Source organism: Enhydra lutris, unplaced genomic scaffold, assembly GCF_002288905.1.
Source record: "Enhydra lutris kenyoni isolate GAN:26980312 unplaced genomic scaffold, ASM228890v2 scaffoldscaffold26, whole genome shotgun sequence".
In the NCBI taxonomy this organism is placed as follows: domain Eukaryota; kingdom Metazoa; phylum Chordata; class Mammalia; order Carnivora; family Mustelidae; genus Enhydra; species Enhydra lutris.
The window spans coordinates 813,746-835,145 of record NW_019154110.1 but is presented as its reverse complement, the minus strand read 5'-3'; the positions used below and the strand labels follow the sequence as shown (position 1 = coordinate 835,145).

General features: G+C 37.5%; 1 protein-coding gene across 1 annotated transcript in view; it reads left to right on the top strand.

The window, feature by feature from the left end:
* LOC111151396 (platelet activating factor acetylhydrolase 1b regulatory subunit 1) overlaps nt 1-21,195 on the top strand; it is a 94,097-nt gene extending 72,902 nt beyond the window's left edge. The window contains exons 6-11 of the mRNA XM_022509387.1: nt 4,432-4,600; nt 6,448-6,550; nt 7,537-7,765; nt 11,440-11,541; nt 16,205-16,361; nt 17,240-21,195. Coding sequence (XP_022365095.1) covers nt 4,432-4,600; nt 6,448-6,550; nt 7,537-7,765; nt 11,440-11,541; nt 16,205-16,361; nt 17,240-17,313 — 834 coding nt within the window. The 3' untranslated portion in view covers nt 17,314-21,195. The remainder of the gene's footprint in view (nt 1-4,431; nt 4,601-6,447; nt 6,551-7,536; nt 7,766-11,439; nt 11,542-16,204; nt 16,362-17,239) is intronic.
* Nucleotides 21,196-21,400: the final 205 nt, after the last annotated feature.

The following is a 21,400-nucleotide window of genomic DNA, read 5'->3' as shown; positions in this document are numbered from 1 at the left end:
TTTTCTCATTTGTTGGGAAGACAGTTCTTTGGCTTAAAATTATATACAACATATAGCAGTATAGTGCCTGGCAGATTTAGGTAGATGGTAAGGGCTCAGTAAAATGTAGTTAATGTTACAATTATTGATAACAGAAATTTTTATTATTTCCCTTGTGCATCTGATAAATACAACAGTTAGAGTAATTCATTTATATCATCAGCCTGTAAACTTTAATTAATAATTTAGGGAAAATATAGGATAGCTCTGTGAAATGGTTCATAACAGTATTTTGAATTGTGCATCATTTAAATTTTTGAAAAATTTTCCCTTTTTTTTCCTTAAAGAATTTAAGATTATATTTTTTAAGTAGTCTCCAAACCCATAACCCCAAGATCAAGAGTCACACATTCCACCAACTTAGCCAGCCAGGCATCCCTTGAAATGTTATTCCTGATTGTCATGTAGAACTATTCTTAAGTATTTTAAAAAATGAACAGGAAATAAAACTGAAAAATAAGTTCAGCTAATGAAGCAGATGAAGGAGTACCAACCTTTTAAAAAAAAAATTTTTTTTTAAGATTTTATTTGTTTATTTGACGGAGATCACAGGCAGAGAGGCAGGCAGAGAGAGAGGAGGAAGCAGGCCCCCTGCTGAGCAGAGAGCCCGATGCGGCGCTCCATCCCAGGACCATGGGATCATGACCTAAGCCGAAGGCAGAGGCTTTAACTCACTGAGCCATCCAGGCGCCCCTTAAAAAATTTTTTTCAAGATTTATTTATTTGACCGAGAAAGAGAGCAGAAGCAGGGGGAATGGAGTGGGAGAGGGGGAAGCAGGCTTCCCACTGAGCAGGGAGAATGACTTGAGGAATGTGACCTAACCTAAAGGCAAACACTTAACTGACTGAGCCACCCAGGCACCTCAGGACTGCCAACTTTTTATAAGAGATCAAAACAAATATGAAAAACTGTAATCATGTCAGTAGAAAATTGAGCTGTGGGACGTGAACAGACAATTCATAGGAGAAGAAAAAAATGGCTAACCAAAGGAGCAGAAGTTTTGGGTTTGCTACTAATAGTAGAAAAATGCATATTAATATGACAATATATCTCAAATCTGTCAGTATATTTTACTTTTTAGATGTGAATTCCCAGTGGTGATAAGAATTTAATGAAGCAGGCATTCTCACTACATTTCATAAAATCTTATGAGAAAACAATTCAGTAGAATATATAAAGGGCTTAAAGTCTGTATTTTTTGACCCAAAATGATTTTTCACTATCTGACCTAATATTGCAAAATGAGAAGAGATATTTTTTAATATTCAAAGATTTTCATTTATATAATGTTTTCTATAATAATGAAAAATTTTAGAGGTACCTGGGTGGCTCCGTCAAGTTGTCTGACTTGATTTTTGGCTAAGATAATCATGATCTCAGGGTTGTAAGATTGAGGCCCCTCTTGGGCTCTGTGCTAGGCATGGAGCCTGCTTAAGATTATCTCTCACTCTGCCCTTCTGCTCTCTGCCAAAAAATTAGCTAACAGTAGGAATTCCTTAAAAAAAAAAAAGATGTTTACCCTAAAAAGGCAGGGGGGTGGGGTGCGCAGCACGTTGTTGGCTCAGTGGGTGCAGCATACAATATTTGAGCCCCCCATTGGGTGTAGAGATTACTTAAAAATAAAATCTTTAAAAAAAAAAAAGTTTGCCAAATCTCGAATGGCATGGAAAAATACTTGTGGTGAAAAGCAAAGAAAAAATGAGCATTTATTTTTATAATCATACAAAAGGTAAATATCAAAAGAATAATAAAATTATTTCTTGTTCTTGATACTTACAGACATTAAAATGCTTTGTTCACCATTTATGAAGAGACAGTTTATTTTCTGGGTGTATTTTAGAGAAAATGCTATAGTGTTCTTTGATAAATGCATGGAAAGTTAACTGGAACTGAACTGCAAGATGATACCTTATTTGTAATATGTAAAATATTCATCTGAACTCTTGGTATCATTAGATACTAAATGGGACAAAAATCTTACAAAAAGGAAAACTACTGACCAGTATTATTCATGAACACATATGCAACATCCTTAACAAATTGTAAGCAAATTAAATCCAGCAATTTATGAAAAGGTTAATTAATACAACCCAAGTGGGATTTATCCCAGAATGCAAGATTGGTTCCACAATCGGTGTGATACACCACATCAATAAAAAATATAATGGGTTCCGAAAAAGCATCTGACAAAATTCCAACATTCATTCATGATAATAGCTCTCAGCAAGCTAGGAAGGGAGCTTCATTAAGTTGATAAAAGTTTAAAAGGTGTCTGAGCATAATAATGGTGGAAAACAGTGCTTTCCTCCTGAGATCAGAAACCAAAGACGGGGTGTTCAGTCTCAACTGCTTACATTTCATGTTTGCAGAAGAGTGCCTTGTCAGTGCAGTAAGGCAGAAAAAGAAGTTAAAGGCATACAGATTGGAAAGGAAGAAATGAAACTGTCTTTACTTGTAGACAACATGGTCATCTATGTAGAAAACCCAGAGAATCTACAAAAATAGAACTGTGGCTGAATTTAACAGAATCTCTGGATACAGGGTTACTATACAAAGGGTCATTCTATTTCTATAAAGTAGCAATGAATAATTTGAAAATTGAGATTTTAAAATGCCAAAGAGTAGCATCAAAAAACCCCAGAATACTTAAGGATAAATCTAACAAAATATGTGCAAAATTAGAAATCACTTTTATGTAGAAGGAGTTGAATATATGGTTTAAAAAAAAAAATCTTGTTTATATTGAGAAGGGTATGTACGTTTTCTTTTTTTTTTTTTTTTTTTTTTTTTAAAAGATTTTTTTTTATTTATTTGACAGACAGAGATCACAAGTAGGCAGAGAGGCAGACAGAGAGAGAGGAAGGGAAGCAGGCTCCCTGCTGAGCAGAGAACCCGATGCGGGACTCGATCCCAGGACCCTGAGATCATGACCTGAGCCGAAGGCAGCGGCTTAACCCACTGAGCCACCCAGGCGCCCTGTACGTTTTCTTTAAAAGAAAGTTTTTTAGGGGTGCCTGGGTGGCTCAGTGGGTGAAAGCCTCTGCCTTCGGCTCAGGTCATGATCCCGGGGGCCTGGGATCAAGCCCCGCATCGCATCGGGCTCTCTGCTCAGCAGGGAGCCTACTTCTTCCTCTTTCTCTCTCTCTCTCTCTCTCTCTCTCTCTCTCTCTCTCTCTCTCTCTCTCCCTGCCTCCCTCTCTGCCTACTTGTGATCTCTGCCTGTCAAATAAATAAAAAAATAAAAAATTTAAAAAAGTTTTTTAGAAGATAGTTTATTTTTCTTAGTTGAAGTTTTTATGTAGTTGTGATCACATGTAATTTTGTGTTCTTTTTAACTTAACATTATTTCATTACTCACAAGTTCTTTATAATCCCAGGTTTTATATCTACTTAGCCATTCCCCTAATGTTGGATGTTTAGATTGTTTCCAAGTTTTCAAAATGCATTTTCTAAGTTTCTTTAAATTGGTTGATATATACCCTCCTACAAGTAAATTTGAACCTACTATAGGAAGAATGGAATCAATCTGATTTTAGAGAATGTAATTGGTGTCGGGTAAAGACTGAACTTCAGACTAGCATTTGACCACCAGAGTGAAAGTTTAGTATGTTCTTGAGGTCTGTTTCTAATATTTATTCTTTTTAAATAAAGATTTTATTTACCTATTTATTTATTTATTTGAAAGAGAGAGAGAGAATGAGAGAGAGCACGATTGAGGGGAAGAGCAGAGGGAGAGAGACAAGCAGACTCCCCAGTGGGGGCTCAATTCCGTGACCCTGATATCACGACCTGAGCCGAAATCAAGAATCGGATGCTTAACCAGCTGAGCCACCCAGGCACCCCTAATATTTATTCTTAATAGATAATTATGTCTGTTATCTTAGGAGAATTATCTTTAAAAAATGTGTTAGTGACTTCCCATTTTTGCATCAGAATGATATATGCTTTTGTTAATCTACTCATGGACAGTAGCCTCTTGTGAAGTCTTTCCTTCCTCTTAGATGTCTGAGCTCTGCTTGTCTATTAGGATTGAGCACTCTTTATTGTGCCCTAATACTCTGCCTATAGATGCCTATCAACTACCCCCAAAACTTTTGTCTTTAAATTTATTTGTTTACGTGTGTGTTGTCTCCTGTCAGGCTGGGAAGAGACTTTGTCTTTTGGCTTCATATGCCTACTCACTAGCATAAAGTGTATGGTAGATAATATGGTACTAGAAGTCTGTTTTAATAATTATAACTTCAGTTTTCTCTAGAGAAAAGACCAGTCTGTACTTGAAGATGTGCTGTTTCTAAGTCTCTCATTTGCTCGTACTGGTCTGCTGAGTGACTAATGTAAAATGAGAAAGAAGGGATGGGTTGATGTTAACTAAGTTTCTGGTCACTTGACAGGTGTGGGATTATGAGACTGGAGATTTTGAGCGAACTCTTAAGGGACATACAGACTCTGTACAGGATATTTCATTTGACCACAGTGGCAAGCTTCTGGCTTCCTGTTCTGCAGATATGACCATTAAACTATGGGATTTTCAGGGCTTTGAATGCATCAGAACCATGCACGGTAAGGGGTAGTGGATAGTATTTTGATATTGATTTGTAACGTGACATTCCAGAGAAAAGAATTTTGTTTTCTAATAGCGTGCAGGTCCCCTACATTTAAGTCTTAATTGTATCAGTGGAAGAGTGTATGATGTAAATAACCCATGGAGAAGTCGCAGTAGTTGAGTTGTTTCAGTTATGAGGTTTTAAGTATCTCCTAGTACTGGTTTATATAAAATACTTAATTCGTTTTCAGGAATATTTTTGGATAAGAAAAACTCCTGGGACCTCTGTCTTCAAGAAAGAAAGAGAATGAAGTTATTGGGGATTTTTTTGTTTTGTTTTGTTTTTCATTTTTCTCACTTGAGAAACTGAAGTCCAGAGCAAATAAGTATAGTAAAAGCTGGAACCTGGTATTTCTTGCTCACTCTCTAATGTTCCACATACACAATAGTCTCAATGTTAGGTTGTTTTCCTGAGTCTTGTCCTAGAGACTATTCTCTGAGGCCGTTTGGCCTTGTGGAAAGAACATGGGCTTTGGAATCAGATATCTGGGTTCAAATTCCTACTTGTTTACTTGTGACATTGGGAAATTTCAACTTCTTTCATCTGCAAGACAGAGATAATAATACCTGTCATAGGATTGTTGTGAGGATAAAATGAAATCATATATATGAATCATCTTGGTTTAGTACCTGGCACATAGAAGGTGCCCACTAAGGATTTTTGTTTCTTTAAATGTGATAAAATTTGAATATTTGGATTTTACATAAAGAACACATGCTATGTTGGTAATACAAGAGTTTTTTTTTTAAAAATACATAATTGTGATGTGATTACATAGAGAGTATAATTTGAAGGGTGTTTTTCCCCCAAATTAAGTGGGAAGCTTACCAGTTAAAGGAATTCTTTCATAAAAGAATGGAATCCTTTAGTAAAATCTAGTGTTTATGTTTCTTTGAGTAGTCTGAATCTTGTTGCTATGACTTTTTTTTTTTTTTTTTTTTGCTGTGACTTTAATGAAAAAGAAGAAGGGGAGTGGGAGATATAGGCTTCCAGTTATGGAATGAGGAAGTCAAGGGAATAAAAGGCACAGCATAAGGAATAGAGTTAATGATATTATACCGGTGTATGGTGGCAAATGGCAGGTACACTTGCAGTGAACATAGTAGCATTGTGTATAATCTTGTCAAATCACTGTGTTGTACAACTGAAACTAATGTAACGTGTGTCAACTATACTTAAATTTAAAATATTTTTTATAAAGGAGTTTTTTCCAATCATTGTATATTCCTTAAGCTAATGATATTTATGAGGATTCTCTAGAATTTTTTCCACAAAGGATAGCTGATTAGGAATGTGAATAATGCATATAGGATAATGCATTTTTATCCCCAGGGACATCAGCAACAAAAAGGAAATTTTCAACCACTGTTTTAAATATGGAACCAAATCTCCATTTTTCTTCTTCTTTCTTTTTAGCTTTGTAAGTCTTATTTCTAACATAAATCTTAGGATATCAACCATGGAAATTTTTGTGTGTATCTAGTGTTCATATATAAACATATAGCATATTAGTATATTCAAATGCTGATGATACTGATTCCTTGTAGGGTTAAAACAGTTGTACAGGTTGAAATTTAATCATAAATTGAGCTAGCTACTTAATTCATTATGAATTATTTTATTAATTTGCTAATTACTTGACTTATGTATGTAAATCCAGCTTTCTTATCAAATTTATATAAAGCCCAGTGTATTTAAAGTTGCTGCGATATTTAAAATCCCACGGTGAAATCTCACGGTAAACTGAGGTTTAATTGCTCTTGGTGATGTATTCTTAATACGTTGCTGTGTTATGTGTTTTAGGCCATGACCACAATGTTTCTTCAGTAGCCATCATGCCCAATGGAGATCATATAGTGTCTGCCTCAAGGGATAAAACTATAAAAATGTGGGAAGTGCAAACTGGGTGAGTAGGTTTGGTTGAAAAGGTGTCAGCTGAAGAGATATAAAACAAATAGCCAAAATGTGTTCTGAACCAATTATTTTGACTTTAACCCCAAATGATCATGGTGCTGGTTGTGTTTATATACTTTAATATGAGGTTTTAATCTCTTAAATGTTTCCGATAAAGGAACAGGAAAATTATAAAAGAAACTTCCATGTCCTTGAGACCCATTTTCTATGCAATGGCTTATTTCTTTCTTTCTTTCTTTCTTTTTTTTTTAAGGTTTTATTTATTTATTTGAGAGTGCAGAGTGTGAGAAAACAAGCATGGGGGTGGGGGGGACAGAGCATAGAAGGAGAGGGAGAAGCAGGCTCCTCACTGAGCAGGTAGCCAGACAAGACACAAGGATCCATCCCAGGACCCTGGGATCATGACGTGAGCCGAAGGCAGACGCTTAACCAGCTGAACCACCCAGGTGCCCTCAGTGGCTTATTTCTCTGTGGCCTTTTTTTAGGTGATTTCTCTGTGGGTTGAAATAAAACATAACATTTGTGCAGGTATTCCCTTATTAGGCTGAATTTGGTTGTGCTTAGAATGACACATGATTGTTTCCATAAAACCTTAACGTACTACTAGTTTTACCCAGATTAGTAGAGAGTGTCTTTTTCCCAACAAGGCTATAAATATTTTTGTTAGGTTTATTGTGTGTGTTTCGTTTTAGAAGATTTTATTTTTCTCTGTAATGTGTTGTAGCTTCTTCTATAATGTGTTGATTGATTACCTCCTTGATAATACTCCAGTCAGCACATTTTAATTGATAATTTGATTTTCTGGCCTGTCCCCATCTTTTATTAACCGTGAATGTACATTTATTCTCTTGACTTGCCTGTGGTTACTCTAACTTGGTGCCAACCTCTTCATTCCGGTGCATGGCTAGTTTTATATTGCTTCTGGAAAGTATCCCAGTAATTGCCATTCATGATGTAAATTATTACTTATTTTGACAGCTACTGTGTGAAGACATTCACGGGACACAGAGAATGGGTACGTATGGTGCGGCCAAATCAGGACGGCACTCTGATAGCCAGCTGTTCCAATGATCAGACGGTGCGCGTATGGGTCGTAGCAACAAAGGAATGCAAGGCTGAGCTTCGAGAACATGAGCATGTGGTAGAATGTATTTCCTGGGCTCCAGAAAGCTCATACTCTTCCATCTCTGAAGCAACAGGATCTGAGGTATGTGATTTATATGTCATTTCATTATTTTATTGCTGATATCAGAATCTTATATAACTTTTTTGATTCTCAGATACAGGGCAGTTAATGCATTGACAAATCTGCATCCCAGAATTCTGTATCTTGAAAGTCTTTACTCTTTTGGACATGTGGAAGTTACTTATATTTTTAACCAGTGTTAATTGTTGTCAGCTGACCCTTGACTTGTGCTGGGGATGATAGATTCTCCTGTAAAAGTGGTCATTAAATTTATCAGAAATGCCATTGTTAGTATACCAATGCAAAGTAAAACTTACGGGAGAGGTTAAAGTTATCTTTTAGAGGAATAGCCTTTAATGAACATAATTATTTTATTTATAAATTTATGGTGGAATGCAGTTCAGTCCTTAAATACTAATTTTAAAGAATATTTCATATGAAGGCCTCTTGATACTCTTAATCGATAGAAGCACTAACTGAGTCTGGAGTTTTTTTTTTTAATCACCTTGTGCTCATCACAAGTGCATTCCTTAATACCCATTACCTATTTCACCTGTCCTCCCACCTTCCTCCCCTCTGGTAACCATCGGTTTGTTCTCTAGAGTTAAGAGTCTGTTTCTTGGTTTGTTGCTTTCTCTCCCCCCCACCGTTGCTTGTTTGTTTTGTTTCTTAAATCATATGGTATTTGTCTTTCTCTGACTTATTTCCTTATAGTGTTCTGACTTACATTCTGACTTACTTCATTATTCTCTCTAGCTCCATCCATATCATTGCAAATGGCAAGATTTCATCCCCCTCCCCATTTTTTAGGGATGAATAATATTCCATTGTGTGTGTGTGAGCATTACATCTTTAGCCATTTATCAGTTGATGGACACTTGGGTTGCTTCCATATCTTGGTTGTTCTAAATAATGCACTATAAATAAAAGGGTGCATGTATCCTTTTGAGTTAGTGGGGTTTTTTAATTCTTGCAATAAATACCCAGTAGTACAATTGCTGGGTCGTAGGGTAGTTCTATTTTTAACTTTTTGAGGAAGCTCCATACTGTTTTCCAGAGTGGCTGTACCAGTTTGCCTTCCCACCAACAGTGCAGGAGGGTTCCCCTTTCTCCACATCCTCATGAACACCTGTTGTTTCTTGTATTAATTAATTTTAGCCATTCTGACAGGTGTGAGGCGATATCTCATTGTAGTTTTGATTTGCATTTCCCTCATAATGAGTAATGTTGAGCATCATGTGTTTCTTGGCCATGTGAATGTCTTCTTTGGAAAAATGTCTTTTCATGTTTTCTGCCCATTTTTTTTTTTAAGATTTTTTTTTTTTTTATATATATTTATTTGTCAGAGAGAGAGGGAGAGAGAGCAAGCACAGGCAGACAGAATGGCAGGCAGAGACAGAGGGAGAAGCAGGCTCCCCGCCAAGCAAGGAGCCTGATGTGGGACTCGATCCCAGGACGCCGGGATCATGACCTGAGCCGAAGGCAGCTGCCCAACCAACTGAGCCACCCAGGCGTCCCTCTGCCCATTTTTTAATTGGATTTTTTTTTGGATGTTGAGTTATGGAAGTTCTTTATATATTTTTAATACTATCAGATATGTCATTTACAAATACCTTCTCCCATTCTATGGGGTGCCTCTTTGTTTTGATTGTTTTCTTTGCTGTGCAGGAGGTTTTTACTTTGATGTATGTAGTCTCAGTAGTTTATTTTTGCTTTTGTTTCCTTACCTCAGGGAACCTATCTAGAGAAAAGTTGATAGAGCCAATGGCAGAGAAATTACTGCCAGTGCTCTCTTCTAAGATTTTTATGGTTTCAGGTCTCACACTTAGGTCTTTAGTCTAAGTGTGTGTGTGGTGTAAGAAAGTAGTCCAGTTTCATTCTTTTGCATGTTGCTGTCCAGTTTGCCCAACACCATTTGTGGAAAAGACTGTCTTTCCCATTGGATATTCTTCCCTGCTTTATCAAAGATTAATTGACCATATAACTGTGGTTTTATTTCTGGATTTTCTATTCAATTCCATTGATCTATGTGTCTACCTTTGTGTCAGTACTGTACTGTTTCTGATTACTACAGCTTTGTAATGTAACTTGAAGTCTGGAATTGTGATGCTTCCAGCTTTGCTTTTCTTTTTCAAGATTGCTTTGGCTATTTGGGGTCTATTGTGGTTCCATACAAATTTTAGGATTGTTTGTTCTAGGTCTGTGAAAAATGCTGTTGGTATTTTGATAGTGATTACATTAAATGTGTAGATTGCTTTGGGTAGTATAGGCATTTTACCAGTATTTGTTCTTCCAATCTATGAGCGTGGAATGTCTTTCCATTTCTTTGTGTGTTGTCTTCATTTCTTTCATCAGTGTTTTATAGTTTTCAGAGTATAGGTCTTCCACTTCTTTGGATAGGTTTATTTTTAGGTATCTTACTATTTTTGGTGCCTTTATAAATGGGATTGTTTTCTTAATTTCCCCTTCTGTTGCTTCATTATTGAATACAACAGATTTATGTATGTTGGCTTTGTATCCTGAGACTTTACTGATTTGCTTATTAATTCTAGCAATTTTTTGGAGTCTTTTGGGTTTTCTAGTATGTAGTTTCATTATATTTCTTCATGGTTCTTAATTGGTACTTTTCATTATTTCAGTCTTTATGATTAATATCTTAAAAATAAGTTACAGAATATTATTTCTTTGAATAAATTGCAGAGCCAGAATTGACCACGTCTTTTATATAGACACAGCCCTATTGGGGAGTTTTGCTTTTGTTATCAAAAGCACAGTACCCAGTGCTCCTCACAATAAGTGCTCTCCTTAATTCCCATCACCCATCTGGCCCATCCCCCCCCTCCGTCCCTCTCATCAACCCTATTTGTTCTCTATCCCTGAGTCACTTATGGCTTGTTTCCCTCTATTGTGGATATTTTTAAATTACGTTCTAATAAATGAAGGAGGAGAATCTTCCTCCTCAGCCCCCATCTCCCCACCTCCCCATCCCCAAAAATTATTTTTACAAAATGAGGTTTCTATAGTAACTTTGTATTTTGTATTGTATTTTGGCTGACTGGTTGCATTTTCAGATTCTTTTTACTGCCCTCTGGTGGTGGCTACTTACCATGTCATAAATTTGATTCTGGCTGGACTTTGTATAGACTGAATTAAGTAGCTTTACATTTTTTCTTGATTACAGAAGTCTTGAACAGTAAATTGATCATCCCATTAGTATTATAGAAACTGAATCGTAATCTTAGTAGAGATATTCTGTTTTCATATTATCTGGGTCTTTTCTGTGTAATAGCCTATGTATGTCAAAAGACCTGTGTATTTCAATACAGAAAAATATGAAGAATAAGTCCTAGAGATCTAAAATACAGCATGGTGACTACAGTTAATAATACTGTGACATATACTTGAAATTTGCTAAGAGGGTAAATCTTAAGTATTCACACCTTAAAGAAAAATGTGTTCTCACTGCCTAAAAGGGGGTGGGAATGTTTATACAAGGTGATGGATATATTAATTAACCTGATTATGATGGTCATTTTATAATTTATATATATCTCAGAACATCAGATTGTGTGTAATAAACATACACAATACTTGTCCCCCAAAATTGCATTTTTATAAAAACTGGAAATGTAGATCATTTAAAGTCCTCACTCAATGTCTTACGTGGGAAACTTATTTTTGTATGTTTTCTATAGACTAAAAAAAGTGGCAAGCCTGGGCCATTCTTACTGTCTGGATCCAGAGACAAGACTATTAAGATGTGGGACGTCAGTACTGGCATGTGCCTTATGACCCTAGTAAGTTTGCATAATCTTACTGCTTCTTTTGTATCTTAACTATATTTCTATATTTTCGGTTAGATGCCTTGTGATATCTTATTAAATAACCTGAATTATTACAAGCTTTAAAAGAACTTACTTATAAACACTATTTTTCTTTTTTTCTTTTTTAAAGATTTTATTCATTTATTTGACAGACAGAAGTCACAAGTAGGCAGAGAAGCAGGCAGAGAGAGAGAGAGAGAGAGAGAGGAGGAGGAAGCAGGTTCTCCGCTGAGCAGAGAGCCCGATGTGGGGCTCGATCCCAGGACCCTGGGATCATGACCTGAGCCAAAGGCAGAGGCTTAACCCACTGAGCCACCCAGATGCCCCAAACACTATTTTTCTTAAACTTTTGTAATTCTATTGTTACAGTGATAGGAAAATTATTCCTGTAAAATGTCATGTTTATATTAAGGAATCTACAAAGCCAATTAATGCCAGGAGGGAGAGCCTAGCTCACTGTATCTTTAAAATTATGTATTTCCTATAGGAGATTATAATACACTCTTTTCTTATTTTTTTGAGAGAGAGAGCAAGCATAATTTGGAGGAGGGGGAGAGAGGGAGGGAGAAGTAGACTTCCTGCTGAGCAGGGAGCCTTAACCTGGGGCTGGATCCTAGGACCCCAAGATCATGACCTGAGCTGAAGGCAGGCACTTAACCATGGTACCCCTAGATTCATTCATTTTTTTTTTTAAATGTTTCTATATTTCATGGTATTTAATTTTAATATGAATCCACTTAACTATTATCTGTTTGTTCACATGGTCCAATTTATTTGGTTTATTTTACCTTTTTTTTTTTTTTTAAGATTTTATTTATTTGTTTGACAGATCACAAGTAGAGAGGCAGGCAGAGAGAGAGAGAGAGGAGGAAGCAGGCTCCCTGCTGAGCAGAGAGCCCGATGCGGGGCTCGATTCCGGGTCCTGGGATCTTGACCTGAGATGAAGGCAGAGGCTTTACCCACTGAGCCACCCAGGCGCCCCTATTTTACCATTCTGATGTTACTGTTGTTACCTAGCTTTATGACTTGGAAATGCTTTTTAGGAGCACCTATAATTTGGTATTAGGGTACATAAATGAGGACACCGGGGTGGCTCAGTCGGTTTAGTATCTACCTCCTGCTCATGTTATGATGCCAGAGTCCTGGGATCGAGTCCCATAGTGGATTCCCTGCTTAGTGGGGAGTCTGCTTCTCTCTCTCACTCTACCCCTTCCCCTTGCTCATGCTCTCTCTCTCAAATAAATACAATCTTTTTTAAAAAAAGTATATATAAATGATAGTAAGCATTGTGAAGATTCTTCTTTGCCTAAGGAAGTTCTAAGGGAATCTATGGGCATTAATTCAGTAGCAGCTTTTGTAATTGGGCATCCATGTTTGTTTTAGAGATTTCTTTAGGTGCTAACCATATGTTGAAGTGATTGTCTCGCTGTAGGATACAATAGACACTTTGGAATTATCATCAAGAATTGATCAGAGGAGCACTTGGATGGCTTAGTTGGTTAAGTGTCTGACTCTTGATCTCAGCTCAGGTCTTGATTTCCCAGTTGTGAGTTCAAGCCCCACAGTGGGCTCCAAAAAAATAAATAAATAAAAGGTTAGAAAGTTAAACTCTCCTGTAGTAATATTCTGAGCTCAGATATGCTATATCACTATTTAAAAAGATCATCTGCGGGGCGCCTGGGTGGCTCAGTGGGTTAAGCCTCTGCCTTCGGCTCAGGTCGTGATCCCAGGATGCTGGGATCGAGCCCCACATCAGGCTCTCTGCTCAGCTCCCGCTGAGCAGAGATCCTGCTTCCTCCTCTCTCTCTGCCTGCCTCTCTGCCTATTTGTGATCTCTTTCTCTCTCTCTGTCCAATAAATAAATAAATAAAAAATAAAAAATAAATAAAAAGATCATCTGCATTTAAAATCAGAATGTGTGGGGATGCCTGGGTGGCTCAGTTGGTTAAGCAGCTGCCTTCGGCTCAGGTCATGATCCCAGTGTCCTGGGATCGAGTCCCACATCGGGCTTCTTGCTCAGCAGGGAGCCTGCTTCTCCCTCTGCCTCTGCCTGCCATTCTGTCTGCCTGTGCTTGCTCTCTCTCCCTCTCTCTCTCTCTGACAAATAAATAAATAAAATCTTTAAAAAAAATAAAAAAATAAAATAAAAATAAAATCAGAATGTGTGTATGGGACACCTGACTGGCTCAGTCAGTGGAATGTGGAGGCTCTTGATCTCAGGGTTGTGAGTTTGCGCTCCATATCAGATATAAAGATTGCTTGAAAAGAAAATCTTTTTAAAAAGAAAGAAAAAGGGCCTCCTGGGTGGCTCCGTGTGTTAAGCCTCTGCCTTCGGCTCAGGTCATGATCCCAGGGTCCTGGGATCAAGCCCTACATGGGGCCTCCTCCTTGGCAGGGAGCCTGCTTCCCCTGCTCCCTGCCTGCCTCTATCTCTACTTATGATCTCTCTCTCTCTCTCTCTGTCAAATAAATAAGTCTTTAAGAAGGAAAAAAAAAAAAAAAAGCATGTGCTGTGCTCTCCTGTAATACAGGTCACCTTAATTTCCCCAAAGGTTTCTGGCTTCTATTTTTTCAGCTGAAGGAGGATACTTTTTTTTTTTTTTTTTTTTAAGATTTTATTTATTTATTTGACACAGATCACAAGTAAGCAGAGGCAGGCGGGGGTGGGGTGGGGTAGGGAAGCATGCCCCCTGCTGAGCAGAGAGCCCGATGGGGGACTCAATCCCAGGACCCTGAGATGACCTGAGCTGAAGGCAGAGGCTTAACCCACTGAGCCACCCAGGCGTCCCTGAAGGAGGGTACTTCTTACTACTTTATTTTGGTGTAGCCACGGAAATGTGATTCTAACTTTTGTTGAGGTTTCTGTGTCTAGTGATTGGTGACTTTTATAGGTCACGTTAATAGAAAAAGGTATTTTTTTAAAGATTTTATTTATTTGAGAGAGGGAGTACACACATGAGCCAGGGGTGGGAGGGCAAATGCGGAGGGATAAGCAGATTCCCCCTCAGCAGGGAGCCCAATTCAGGGCTTGATCCCAGGACCCTGAGATCATGACCTGAGCCAAAGGCACCTGCTTAACCAACTGAGCCACCCAGGCACCCCTAGAACAAAGGGTATATCACCTTGCTCATCTTTTTTTTTTTTAATTTTGTTAACTCCCCCTTTTTTGGTTCTTTTACAAAAGCAATATGGTTATTTATGTTGTAGAAAGATTAGAAATATACAGAAAAGCTAAAAAAAGAAAATAAATATCTCCCTTATATCACTTATAATACCTATGAAGTGTATTTTCTAGTCTAGGGCTGTCCAGTAAAACTTTCTGTGATGAGGGCGCCTGGGTGGCTCAGCGGGTTGAGCCGCTGCCTTCGGCTCGGGTTGTGATCTCGGGGTTCTGGGATCGAGTCCCGCATGGGGCTCTCTGCTCGGCGGGGAGCCTGCTTCCCTCTCTCTCTGCCTGCCTCTGTTTACCGTGATCTCTCTCTGTCAAATAAATAAATAAAATCTTTAAAAAAAAAACAAACTTTCTGTGATGATGTTCTGTATCTCTAATACCCAGATTTGTGGCTACCGGCCACATGCAGCTATTGAGCTCTTGAAATGTGGCTAGTGAGATGGAAGGACTGAATTGCTGATAGTGTTAATGTTCATTAGTTTATTTATTTTTTTTTTTAAGGTTTCATTTATTTGACAGGGAGAGAAAAGAACACAAGTAGGCAGAGCTGCTTAGCGAAGAGCCTAATGTGGGGCTCAATCCCAGGACCTTGGGATCATGACCTGAGCTGAGGGCAGATGGATAACCCACTGGGCCACCCAGGCGCCCTGGTGTTAGTTTATATTTGAAAAGCTACATGTGACTAAATGGCTACCCTGTTGGACTGTGCGGTTCTAAGCTGTTTTCTTTAATTCCTGTATAGATGAATATGGTGGAGATTTTATATGTAAAATTGATAATCATATTGTACATATTTGTGTCAAACCTTTAACTTAGGAGGCATGTGACTCTGCTCATGTTGTTAGATATTTTGTCACTGATTACATACAGTGCTTTGATGAACATCTTTGTTGAATAAATCTCTGGGCCATTCTTAATTATTTCTTAGGGTAAATAGCAAGAACTGGAACTCCTGGGGTAGGAGATGTAGGTAGATGAATGGATGAATGGATATGCAGTAAATACCTGTGTATCCTTCACCTAGAGTCACCAGTTGCCAACGTTTTCCTTTCTGTGTTTGTGTGTGTGTGTACATTTTGCTGAACAATTTGAGAGTTACTTGTAGATTCCATGACAGTTGTATCTCCTAAAAATAAAGGTATTCGGTATAACCACAATAACATGATCATACTCAAGAAACTTAACATTGGGGCGCCTGGCTAACTCAGTCCGTAGAGCGTCTGATTCTTGATCTCAGGGTCGTGAGTTCAAGCCCTACATTGGGCGTAGAGATTCCTTTAAAAAAATGATTAAAATAAAAAGAGAGAGAGAGATTTGACATCATTCAGTTTCTCCAGTCATCCCAGTGGCTCTTTTTTGGCATTGACATTTTTTATTGTGCTTTGAGTAATGACTTACTATTTTTCTAGATGCTATTTAAATACTTTATCCCTTTATTAAATCAAATACCTTTTTGTTTTTAAGGTGGGTCATGATAACTGGGTACGTGGAGTTCTGTTCCATTCTGGGGGGAAGTTTATTTTGAGTTGTGCTGATGACAAGACCCTACGTGTGTGGGATTACAAGAACAAGCGATGCATGAAGACCCTCAATGCGCATGAACACTTTGTTACCTCCTTGGGTATGTATGAATAATGAGGTTTCTAAGCAATTAGATTTTGGAGTGCCAGATGTAAATAGTTTTATGTAATCATGTGGAATTTTCCAGGTAAGAAATGATTGTGCTTTCAGGACAGACTAGAGAAGACAGTTTAAAAACTTTGTGGATTCCTACCATTTGTTTTAAATTCTCCTTTCCTTAACTCTCTCTCTCCATCATCAGCCTTATAATAAAAAAAATTACTTTCTCCATGCACAACATTGGTTTTGGAAACTAGGATTGTGAAGAGGATGCTTACTAACCACTCTGATGGGTAATTTTCCTCCCCTACTAGTTTGTAAGTTTCTCAAAGTAAATTTTACTCCGCCTTTTTTCCTCTGACAGGTGTATACTACCATGTACTGGGAACTCAGAATCGTATTTATGTTTAATAAATATCCTCAGTGTTACCTGGATCTGAATCTAGAATTTAAAGTAGTGAATACAGTGAAATAAAATACACCTAGGGTTTGATGGATCTAATGATAAAAATAAAGCTAATGCCCACCTCGTAGGATTGTTACAAGAATTAAGCATGAATATAAAGCATTAGTACCAAGCTTTAGTACTAATAGGGAACATAGTAAGTTAATAGATACATTGAGGGTGCCTTTATTATTGTCAGATTTGAGTGTTTATTCAGCTTTAGTTGGGAGGCGGGGTTTAATGGGGGAGGTATTTTTATCGAAGTATTAACATAGGACTTAATCATTACATCTCACCTTCCCTAAACCAGGGGTGGGTGTGTGGGTGTATATAGGAAAAAAAAAATGAGTATCCCTGGCACTTGGACTTGCTTATTTTGTGACTTGTTGAAAATTTTATCTAGATTTAAAATAAGCTTTTTCTTTTTCTTTCAGATTTCCATAAGACGGCACCATACGTGGTTACTGGCAGTGTAGATCAAACAGTAAAGGTGTGGGAGTGCCGTTGATTGAGTCTCATTTGGCCCCTCCTCCCATTTTCCTCTGGATGCACTCTGATGATACCATGGTTACCCCATTGAGCTCTGTTTAAATAAATATTGTCCTTTCATGTAAATTATTCTGGATGTAGATTGAGCTTATTAAATGTTACACACAAAGTATTCATGCATGGTGAATCCAAATTGTATACTGTAAATTTACATACGTTGTCTAGAAGTACCATAGGGTTTAAAAACCTGGGCTGGCATTGGTCACACCAGGCCTAAGAAGGCAGAAGTTGAATAAATTGAACTAGGGCACTAAACTGAATAGTTGACAGTGTCATTTTATGTTGGATTATTAATTCCTGTTTTTCTTTCTGCTATCTGTTGGTGCCTGACTTGATGGCCTCATTTGGGGAAAAGTGGTGATTATTAGGGCTTTTTCTGAAATGTGTATCTATGTAACATCACTTAAGTGTGCTTAATAAATCTTCTTTAAGGATGTTAGATGATAAGGCTACAATTCAAAATTTTCTGAACCATCTATGTAATTAATGGGGATTACACATTGGAATTTTTGTCATGACACATTTGCCAAATCAATAGGATACATATGTTTTGGCAGCCGATGAAGCAGAGGCTAGTGGTATATTTATGTAAGAAAATGACTGTAAATCTCAAATAAGAAAAATCTCAGCAGCTAATAGCAAATCATTTATTTCATTTGGGTCTTAATGCTTTGTAAACAGGTTAACAAAACACTGTAATACTCTAAGTTTCTATTTTTCACACTAGACACACTTCTAGTTGTATTCTCCATACTATTAGACTGTATAGTGATGTGACTTCCAAGTAGAATTTAATCTTCCCATTGAGTGTGTCATGGTACAAATCACTATTTGTTTTGATGTTTTTTAGGGATGTGCAATGTGCATTACATAATGACAAATATTGAAAAGGTTATGTTTGCCCATTTTAAAGAAGTGGGAGAAATACAGCAGTTTGTTTTTTCAACATGAATCTGTTATTGATTTGAACTGTATTTAACTTACAAGTTAAAAAAAAGACAGGGTTTAATGGAGCATGCATAAAAATGTACTGTGTTTTCACCTTTTGTTTATATATAAATGTTTATATGGGCCTATCTGTAAGTGGATAAGTCTGTATATGTATATCACACACATACAACCTCCATGTCTTTGGGTCCTGGGTTTTTGAAGAAGTGCTAAAACATACAAGTAGAATAAATTTTGCTGTGGAATACCATGCTTTAGAACAAGCCCTTTTTGATCCTAATGCTTCTGAAAACTAGGTCTGACTCTGTGGGAATTTTTCCCAGTTAAGAGGAAAATCACACACGCACACACACCCCAGAGTTTGGCTGTTCAGCATTTTACATCCTGATATATTGTATATTGTGATCCAAAGTTACTACACGTAAGTCTAAGAGAATTTTTATCCATGACTTTGGAAACAATATTTCATTGCAGATTATTAAATAAATAATTCCATTGCTTAGCTAACCAACAGCCTTTTTTTTTTTTTAAGGTCCTTTGAAAAGTTAACAGAACAAAGAAATAACAAAGACAGTTTAACAAAGAAACTTACTCTGAATTGCATTTTATTCATTTGCATAATATGTGATTTTTTTTTTAGATGTCCCTTTTAGTATTTAATGGAAATTTGGTTCCTGAAAAAGACAAAGGGTTAGAGTTAGTGTCCTCTAGGTACACAAACACAGAGACTAGGCCTTATGTTTACTAGAAGCAGCTTTATGTCTAACTTGTGTCTTTTTGTTTGTTTGCTTTGTGTTTAATAATTCCTGAGCGACGTCTCTGGAAGGAAAAGTGTTCTGAGAACTAATGGCTATTTTTGAAGACAAAAATTACAACCTAAGCTAATTCCTTAAATACAGTAGAATAACTTTCAGGACAATATTGCCTCACAACCCTTCTCATGTTCAGAAGTCTTTTTTTTGTTTGTTTTTTTTGTTTCCCTTTAGCTGTTCTGACTGGAGTTTTCTACAAAAGCTATGGAAAATATCTTTGTTCTCGTTTGCTGCTATTTCCTGTCCTATTTTAAGAAATATAAAAACATAGAAATGGTGCATCTTAACATTTGTTTGTACATGTATAAATGTCTTGTATTTTAATTCATTTTTAGCATGTAGCAACATGAATTGTTTAAGGGTAAGCCACAACATCTAGAAATCACTCATAGATATGAACAATAAAGGGAAAAAATGGTACCGATTTAGGAGGAAACAAAGCTGCTGTCCGCTGGGTTTCCCCCCCTGCAGCATACAGTGACTTTCGTTGACAAAGGAGGAGAAACAACATTACTCTGTAAACAAAGTTATCCTTACTTGGGAGATTGCCACAGCCTGCTGCTTAGTTGAGCTACCAGACATCCTCCATTTAAGAAGCAGCAAACACTGAATCTCAGGGATGGTCCTCAACTGGATCCAAATGTAACGAGCCCTGTTTGAATAATGAAGGGGGTGGGGAAGAGCGATCCATCCACAGTCCGGGATCAGAGGTGCGCGGTTTCCTGCACTGTTGTTTGACACTGCCCTGTTGATGCCCTTTCTTCCTGTTGCCTCCGTTTTCTCTGTCTGCTGTCTAACCCTGTGCCTTGCCTGGGATAAGTACAATGATGAGGTTACTGGTTTGGATTGTAAGTGGAGGAATTTATGAATTGGTTTAGAGGTTCACTGCTGCTTTGTCAGTTTCTCAATCAAATTGGCCACTTATTTAAGAAATAAAAAGCTGGTAGAATTGCATCCTCAGATGATTATTTGACTTTGTGTGTGTGAAAACAGACATTCCAGTGCCACCCTTAATGTGCCCAAGAAGTCCTAGCTGCACTCTAGAAAGTGCAAGCCATGGAAGCTGTGGTGTAGACATTGCCCGGAGAATAGTTGCTTTTTGACTTGGCATCTTGCACTTTAGGAGATTAAGACCGTCCTGTTTTGTCTATGTGTGGTGTGACCAATGGTGTGCCCTCGCGCACTGCTCTAAAAATCACTAGTGTTAGCAAGTCGTCCAGGCTGTGGAGCGCTCGCTGTCGTCTTTGGAAGCTTTGGCTCTAGATCACCAAGCGCAGTCTCCTTACTGTCAGTGCCCTGCTCTCCTGTTTGCCTCTTCCTGTTTCTCTGTGAACTTCCAGGTAAAATCACTCACTAAATAGTTTTCTTTTAAATTTATTTGAAGAAAAACTATTTAAAATTAAAGGATATTTTGTTGACATTGGTGGCTTGATAATCCTTAAGCAACTGAAATTAAAATTGTTGAAGGAAAAGGCACTTAAAATGGTTACTCTTTCTGTCCAGCTGTATATAAGTCCAATGTGTTAATTAATCTAGATGATGCAAAGAAGAATCTCCCAGTAGAGAAGCGACATGTACAAAATCAGTGAATAAGGTTTTGGGTTTTGTTTTTTTGTTTTTTGTTTTTTTTCAGTAGGGTGGGGGGAGGGCAAGCTGGATTTACAAGTCACAACTGGACTGAACTGGCCTTTTTATCTTTCCACTATATCATGTAAGTAGCTGCTTTCTTGTCCTGCCTATCCTTCAGGCATCCTAAAGCTCACTGAAGATTATAGAAACAAACACAAATCTTCGGGTTAGAAGTTGATCCTGACACTGACATGAAAGCAAGCGTTGATTTCATATGAATGTTGCAGAGGTGGTGGTGACTGGAGAAAACAGTTCCCAGATTGTAAGAGTTAACTGAAGATATTGACACAATTTTAAAAAAATCAGTAAAGGAATGTATATAATATTGCTCTTGTGTTTTACAGTAAGATTTGTTGCTCTCAGACTGTGTAAAACAAAATTTATTCATGTTTTCTGCATATTAAAAAATCCTATTGTACCAATTGGTAAACTATTAAATGCCTATAAAACTAGATGTGATTTATTTTTATTTTTTGGTGTCCTGGAGCAGAGATTTAAAGCCTTTAAATTGATTCCTAGTAGGAGATGGGACTGTGTTCAACACCAGTCATAGAGTAAGCTGCAGATTGGTAGCAGGGCCTCAATGGAAGGCTTTTCTCCAGGGCAGTGCTGGCACTGCATTTGCTCTCTCCATCCTTCACCTTATTAGGAGGTCAG